At 31.2% G+C, this 9,291-nt stretch overlaps 1 protein-coding gene across 1 annotated transcript in view; it reads left to right on the top strand.

Annotated features, from left to right (window-relative positions):
• LOC117102614 (homeobox protein MSX-2-like) overlaps positions 1-9,013 on the top strand; it is a gene marked incomplete in the record, with an annotated part of 24,320 nt that extends 15,307 nt beyond the window's left edge. The window contains 1 exon segment of the mRNA XM_033242989.1: positions 6,404-9,013. Within this exon segment, the coding sequence (XP_033098880.1) occupies positions 6,404-6,870 (467 nt within the window).
• Positions 9,014-9,291: the final 278 nt, after the last annotated feature.

Consider the following 9,291-nt stretch of genomic DNA (forward strand, 5'->3'; position numbering starts at 1 on the left):
ATATATACTGTATATTAACTCAGCCCTACCGGTATAGCAAACTTTTATTATGGATTCTGTATCTTGACAACTTCATTTTTTATATCTCTTCATCTTACGACACATTCTATAATTTGATATTGCTATTTTTATTTTTCCTTATGATAATATAATTTCTAAATAAATATGTAACAACATTCTCCAAGTGTCTCAATTTTAATTATCAAAGTTTTGTTATAATTTAATTATTAGTAAATTATTTCTTATATTATAAATATGTATTTTTACCACTTTTTTTTTTTATTAGAACCAATAAAATTTTGCCCAGGCTCAGTGTCTTCTTTGTTCTTGTTTTTACACACTTTTCAAACATACAACATTATTAATGTACAGCAGTATTACTGTACTGTATTATAGATGGTATTATTATTATTATTTTTTCTAAATGAAAGTCTCATTTGACATTCTCATCTCAGAGAGCAGCTTAGCTCAGACGGTTAATCTGGTGGTAGCCACTGTGTGCGCCCTGAACCGTGGATATCTCTAGGTCCCCAGTTCAATTCCCGTCGCTGCCTCTCCTTGTGTTTTAGCTGGAGGGCTAAAACACAAGTTACAATAGCGCACCGTCTTTCGGATGAGACGTTTAAGCCGTTGGTCCCATGTGCATTTATTGCCCATGTGCACGTTAAGAACTCAGTACACTCTTCGGAAAAGAGTAGGGGATTGTCTCCTGGTGTACTGCCCAATTACCACCAGAAGGACCCCACTGGAAATAAGTCTTCTTCTTGACTTTCGAGGGCTATCCTTGGTGTTTACACCGAATAAAACCAATCCAATTCAATCCAGCCTCAATTTGTTCTTAATTTTTAAGTGATTTCAGCCTTGTGTTCCTATAAAATTTATAAATAAAATTTATAAGTGTATATTACCTTACATACATTATATTGTATTATAATTTATATTTATATTTTTTACTAGCTAGATTATATACATTACATTACTTGGTGCTGGTATACATTATTACATTATATTATATATTATTACTTTACGTAGTATAGTATTAGATTACGGTACAATAGATCATGTTATGCCTATAATAAGTATACTAGTAGGTGTAATCATAATCAATTTTATTACTGTTATTATTATTATTATTATTATTATTGTTATAATAATCAAAGCACATTGCTGTTTATTTATTCATGTACTGTTTGTTTGTATGAATGTCAATGACGTTCATCAACACACAGACTGTGTAGAAAGGTTCACGACTCAGATCCTCAAAGAGCATAAAAAGAGAATAGGCCTAATTATTGTATTGACTTGTACACAACTCTATGTCATCAATCACCATTTATTTTAGAAATCGTATAAATGAGCCATACTTTCTCCTCCTATCTATCCCTTCTCAGTTAATGTCTTAACACGTCCTACATCTCTATGCTACATTACCAATACAATTAAATACACTTTACACACGAGGCAATAATTGTTACTAATGACCTTAACTAATTGACTGTACTATACACATGATTATTATTGCAGCTACTTTTAACTTTTAAGTATACTTGTACCGTTTATATAACCATATGGTTTTGTAATAACTGTCGTACTTATTTCTTGTTATTTGGAGCATGCGGAAATTTTCTTTCTAAAAGCCTCACTACACTTGTTCAATATTTAGGTTTACTTGCCAACACAATGCAATTACAATCTCATATCACATACAATCCATAAGAGTGTATAGTAGTTGTTTAATTTTTAAGTATATTTAAATATCATGTATAGAAGATTCCGTTAGTTTTGTATTGCGTGTTTAAGTCCCATGTAAGTTGTACCCAGGAAGGGACGCCCATCGTGTACATTAAGACTTGGATGTCCAATCGGACAGTTACATTAATTGTAGGAAACATTAATCCAATATCAACATACACTTGCTAAAATAAGCCTAAATCTAATTTAAAAACAAGCATTTGATCGTTGATAAATTGACCAGATGTAACTTTTGTAACTAGAATGGACTGTGCAACCTGTATGCACGCTGAAGATTACGTCGGTGCGTGAAGTTTTCAAATCAATATTTCAATTTGATCTTTGTTTCGTAGACATCATCTAATTTCTTGTGTAAACACGATGCGCGACAGCATTTCCCACTGGGACTTATGTTAGACAATTCGGGAAACTCATGTCCCTTGACATTATGCCTGATCCTAGCCCTCCACCCTTAAAACTGAGGCACAGTGTTTTCACCACGATTTAATTACCCTGTTGAGAATTTACAAGGTGTGGATGTTTCCTCCGTCACGTTATAGATATGACAATTTGGAGATGATTGACGTTCGCACACTTTTTATGGTTTAGGTGCACTTCATTGTCCTGCCCACCTTTCACTCGTCCGCTATATTGAGTTGGGTTTCTACCATACTTATTATCCAGTACTATGTTAGCGCTGATTAGACATAAACAACATAAACTTATATAATATACATATATTAATGTGTTTGTAAATTTATATTATATACTAATGTATATATATATACATATTATTATTAGTATTTATATGTAAAACGAAGTCAAGAAAAACAGGCGGTTGACTTTTTTCAAGATATATGAAATTTATTATTCGAATATTTCGGGAGCTAATAATAATAATAATAATAATAATAAATTTAGCCACTGAAAATATATCAGTTATTGGCAGTATTGACTAGGAAATCTAGTTGGCATATTACATCTTATGATATTCTTATATTAGGCCTATATTACATTATATTAAATTATATTATGTTATGTTATAGGCCCAATATATACATATATATATATATAACTGACACTATGTATAATTGTGTGATATACCGTACGTGAATATATTGGCATGCATATGTATGGATGTGTAGACTATACTACTATATATATATATATATATATATATATATATATATATATATATACAGTATATATATATATATGTATATATGTATATGTATATATGTATAAATTATATATATATATGTAGGCATATATATAATTACATATAGTCCAATAAAATGAAAAAGATTAACTCTTTAATATACAAAATTCAATTATCTATTACATTTAAACTCTGTATAAATTTTTTATCAAGTTATAAATATTATATTACATTAAATTTATAATGTAATATAATATAAATATTATATTACATTACATTACATTACATTATTTATAAATTTAATGTAATATAATATTTATATTATATTACATTATAAATTTAATGTAATATAATATAAATATTATATTACATTAAATTTATAAATAAGCACATGTGTTTAAATAGGCCAATATGAAAAGTATGATAATATATACCGGTACCCTATAATGCATTTTTGTTTGTATGTTAATAAAATAATTATACAGACACATTATTTTTCTTGTTGTTAGTCAATTTACTAGAAGTACTATATGTATACGCTGTTGGTATTAATGGAGGTACCTAAATGCCTTTAACTAATTAGGCTAACTAATTATTGTCTATCCATGGGGTATAAAATGAACTATAGCTAAACTTATACATTAATTACTGTCTGAAGTACGTATACAATTAGAGTTAATAATGATATATACTTGAGTGATACATGGATAATTTTATAGTTGGGTTTGCGTTCTTGAACGAAGACCCGGTTTTGCATTCTTGAACGAAGGTCCTTGTCAGAATTTATTCGCAAAATATTGGAATGTGGATTTCTCGTTAATACTAATAAAGAGGCAGATGGGTGTTGATCTTTTCAGGCCTAATCTGGAATTAATGTAAGAAAGTAGACGATAATAAATTGATTAGACCCTTGTTAACGCAATAAAAAGGCGCGAAGTGTTCCACACGTATACTGTTGTATAGTTCTGTTCTCTGGTTTCCTGAACATCTGCGCTGCTGTGGTGTAGAGAATCTGCCAAACACTGAAGCTATAGTCAGATGTTTAAAAATAAATACAATACACACATTGGTCAATCACCTTTCAAAAAAATTACGCATCTTTCTAACAATGAAGGCATTTAGACCAATTAAATATTTTTAATACCTTAATTCTATAATTTTCAAATGGATCTTTATCTTTGTGGTAAAGATATTTGCCTTTTCAATTCAAACTAGGCCCTAGGTTCAATTCGTCGATATATTGTGATTCCTTTTTTTCCCACGACTATAATACATCTTCAGTCCCTTACTAAGCCTTATATGTTGGACTTAGCTGCTATAGGCCTGCATTAATTGACTCCGTGGGAGAAGATAACATTAGCTTGATATTGAGCTTGTTCCCCATTACATTATAAAAAAAAAAAATTAATGAAGACAATTTTTTACCAAAGTCAAAGGGGAGAGTAAGGCCCCTTTTCTTGTTTTTTATTCATAAAAGTGGCCACTGAACACACACCCACACACATACAATCGTAAAATCCGTTAGTACACTACCGTATCATAATTAATGGACACTGGCCTGGCCTAACTAAGGATAGGTTTACTATTCTCATCTTATATTAGGATAGGCCTATGTTGATTTCTTTCCATTTATGGGAGAGGGTGGTGGGGTTTGTCGCTGTGAAAGTAAATGAAAAGAGGGAAGTGGCCTAAAATGAGGGAAGAGACGAACACCTTTAACCTGAATAATCATCTAATTGTACCTATTTTCAACTCATATGGGAGATGTAGCCATCGTGTTATTTTGATATATATGGCCTATATTTTTCTTTATATTCAATAGTGTATAAACGCTAACTAATAACATTAAGCAACGATTAAAAAATTGTATTAATTATATTATCATAAAAAGTATCCTATCATATTGTTAGTTTGTAAATACCGGTATGTAATAGGCATAATGATAAATAATGATTTGTGCTTTTATAAAGCTTGTAGAAGACAAACTAGGGCTATTCGTATATTATTTCAACATTAAATATACTGTATCATTATATATATAGGCCACCGCAAGAACTGTATTGTGATAAATATAGGCCTATTTGGCATACCGGCAATCATTAATTTTTTTCTGCTATGCCTCAATACGGAGCGTAAATCGTGGCCCTTTATGATATAATGATTCTTTACACCGTTAAGGTGAAAAAGGTCATTTTTTATTCTTAATTCATTATCTTCAATTTTGAATCTCCAGGAATGTATTTCTTTAAATTTACTCCATAAATACCACAGCCCAGTCTTTTATGATTAATAAACTGTTAATGGGGAAAAAAGAGGAGATTAGGATTTTTTGATATTTTCTTAATCATCGAAAAGAACTGAAAGCTTATCAAATACACCTTTGGAATAACAGCGCCGGGATTCTACATCACTTACTATAAATTTCAAAACCTTAACCAAAAATAAGAACCACTTTATTAATGTAGTATTCTGCTTATCATTATTCTGTTTATTATTGTTCATGTTCCCATTTTATTATTGAAATGTCAATACGCAGTATCCGTTAATGGATTTTTGATACCGCATGAAGCATTTGTCATTACTTTCCACAATGGCACATAACATTCAGCGCGTGAACCCCGACTATAAAATTAAACTTCTTTGTAAGTCTATTATTGTTCTATTGGTACATTAATCGTAGGTTGGTAGACCATAATTGGATCCACTCTCTTGGAGAATCGTCGTCTTGAGTAGTGTTTGAATTCGGACAGCTTTTCAAAGTGTAATTAGTCTATAAATTTCATGCCTCCTTAGTTGAATTAGTCACACGCTGTTGGATATTGCCACGGTTGCTGTGTACAGTACTTGCCATCATCTTCACTGAACAGGCATCTAGCCACTATACGGCTTGCTTCTCACGTGTAATTCCGTCTCGCTGACGATAGACCTATCCACATAACAATAACAGTTAAATAATAGAACAATATCTTATATAACTTATTTATTTTAAAATCAATCAACGACAAAATTATGGATCTTAATTGCAATTAATCGTTATGATTTGTTGACGCGATTAAAAGTTATACATTGAAAAATGCTGCAGCAAATTATGAAGTTATAGGGAACGTAAATTAAGTTGTTATTTAATCAACATGTAGGCCTTATGCTATTATTCAGACACAGAGTACTGTAACGGGAAACCGTGAATATAAGTACATGTAACGAACTCTTTGGATTCATTTAAAGTCAATTTAAAAACTCATTTATTTCAATCCATCTAGTCTACTCTGTTTCCACGTTTATCTACATTGTCTTTTTAATAGCCATTTAGGCCTATTACTCTACAACTTAATTAAATGCATGCTCTATGTATACTTTCGTGCCGCCTTTTATGATTTATTTTGAAATTGGCGATAAAAATTTTCGTTTATTATTATTATTGTTGTTATTGTTATTGTTATTATTATTATTGTTATTATTATTATTATTATTTAAGAGTTAAATATTAAATAAAAGTCTTGTTTTATCTTTCAGGTGGAATAGAAGCAACGACAACAACTCCACCCCCTAGCTTCAACAGTCAAAAAGTACAATGCACTTTAAGAAAGCACAAAACAAACAGAAAACCAAGAACCCCATTCACAACTTCTCAACTATTATCACTTGAGCGAAAATTTCGACAGAAGCAGTATTTATCAATTGCAGAGCGGGCAGAATTCTCGGCATCATTGAGCTTAACAGAAACGCAAGTGAAAATCTGGTTTCAAAATCGACGTGCGAAAGCAAAGCGACTTCAGGAAGCAGAGTTAGAGAAACTAAAGATGGCAGCGAAACCGATGTTATCCGGCGCATTAGGTTTACCGTTCCCAGCCGCAACTTATTACACACACAGCCATCTTCACAGAGCACAGATTCCTTTTCATATCCCAGCGTACACTTATCTTCCGGGCCCTACTCCGTCAGCAGGTATAGTGTTCCCCTATAACACAGGGGGATACTAAAACGAACATTTTCAGACAATTTTAAAAGAGAGTATTAATTTATTATCATTATTGTTTCTATCGAAGTCAGCCCATCGAAGAGTAGTAGCCTATTGTCCGTCCGAACCTCTCCAAGTTCATCACGTCCTATTTTTTGAATAAAATCGGATTGTCCAGGCAGATATCAAAATTATTCAATGAGTTACCGGGCCAGAAGCAGCCATGGAGGCAGGTCAAAGAACGCGTGCATATGGACTTCATCTCACATACTCACGACTACCCTCCCACCGATTATGAAAACTATGTAAATAATATATAGGTAAAAAAATGTAAATAATATTCAATGTAGAATATATATTGAAAATGTAATGATTAGTTGTGTATATGTTTCTGTAAGATTGCCAAAAGAAAGCGTGTTTAGGTGCTTTTTGTATGTAAAATATGACGAAAAACAGGGTATTTAAATGAAGGTTTAAATTAAAAAGGTTTGAAGAAATTCCTGCTATTTTCTCGAATAGCAATATATGCTGCCGTCTTTATTGAAATAAACAGAACAAATTTGAGGAGGAGTTACTGAAATTGTATCGTGTCTATAGCACATTCTCCATTTTATTCCAGAGATCTACAATATAGAACCATTGAGGAAACTAACTCCTCCATGGTAGAACCATTCAATACACAATTTAATATAATTTAGAATATTTAGTATCAATAGATTTTATCTCATTTACAATTAATAATAAGTACCGTACTTTTCTATGCTTATATTTATCTCAATTATAATTACTTTTTTTTCATGAATCTGTTATCTGGAACAAATTGGAAAATGTTTAATTTTATCAGAAATCATTATTTATAAAGTTTCTATCCATTCTAATGCATCATTTGTCTTTACAAGAGATTGAAGATGAGTCTCGTGTAATTTGATTTGTTTCAACGAATGTCACTTGTATTTAGACAAACATAGCTTTTATGCGTATGACCCTTTTTTGAAGTTTACCATTAAGTTAAATGTTAACTAAATTACATGACCGTTAGTCGAATTTCCGCTCGTCAATTAACAAGAACGAAAGCCTCCTTTGTGTATAATGACTTTTTTCGAAGTTAACATTGTGTTAAGTTAATCATTAACTAAACAATATTACCGTCCTATTTTCTTATTTTATTGATAATATATGTTTGAATTAAAATTCTATCTGCACATCACTCGGAACAGAAATTTGCTTGAGTAAAAGAAAATCGAGTCATCACTAATAGTATCTGATAGATGACATTATTGTAGAACCATCCAACCAATACTAATCGGTAGTTGCAAATCTGAGTAGCACGCAGATTTTGTTGGAAAATGCTTAAAGCCTAGGCCTATGTATATATTTTCTGGCGACGAGAAGCCACTCAACGCTTAAGTGTTGAGGAAAGACCTCAATTACCAATTGAGCCGATTTCCCACTCGTTTATTAAGCGGTCCTCAATCCGTTCACTTGAACGCCACAAGTGTTTCTTATGATTGATGCCTGTTTACAAAACAATTTTGTCGATGATTATCTTTACATAGTCAAATTACCGTTGCTCATCAATCAGTAATTGTAATTGTAGATTAATACGATTACTTGTTGTCAAGTGCATGAACGAAGTTTTCCTCAACTAGTCCTGATAAATATCGATTAACAAATCAAGAACTTGGACTACCGTTGATGCTATAGATTAAATAATTTCACAAATCGATTTTTTAATTGCGTAGTAAAATAACATTACGACTAAGTAAGTTTCGTATTATAATACTGTAAACAGTTAAAGTAATGAAGCTTCTTATTTTAAATTAAAGATCGACAAAACACCGTAGATCTTATTCTATTAAAACACTCCAAAAATAGATCGGGGCCTAATAAGTGACGAATTAAACGGAAAATGTTGCTACGGACGTAATAATTTTAAGTAAAAAATATAAACGGGTTGATTATCCCTCCGAAAGAAAGGAAAAAATGACCGACAATCAATGTTGATTATTATTAATCTATTTTGTTGCTGAATTTCATATTATTATTAATATGACGTACGACTTTATTGTGTATACGTATTGTGACTTGTGCAAAAGGTTCAAGAAGTTTCTTTGTAAATTTATTTAAGACAAATGTTCATTAAAAGAAAAATGAGCTATGAATTACGACACTCTCTTGTGAAGTTTCTTTTAATGTGTTTTAAAAGATAGATCACTCTTCATTTAAATTTCTGTGGTATGCCTTATAGATATACTGTCAAGTCATTGTCACATAGGTCTCAATTTTCAACTATATAATAATAAATCACAGTTTAAAAAATCATTTTCGATTATTTATTTAGACGTTTTACTGCAAAAATCATTACATTTGCTGACAGAAATGTTGTGGTTATTGCAAATACTACCTAGGCTATATATATCGGGAGATAATGGAGTTCTGCGTT

Source organism: Anneissia japonica, unplaced genomic scaffold, assembly GCF_011630105.1.
Source record: "Anneissia japonica isolate Jap-2015-1 unplaced genomic scaffold, ASM1163010v1 scaffold1489_len2284818_cov182, whole genome shotgun sequence".
NCBI classification, from domain to species: domain Eukaryota; kingdom Metazoa; phylum Echinodermata; class Crinoidea; order Comatulida; family Comatulidae; genus Anneissia; species Anneissia japonica.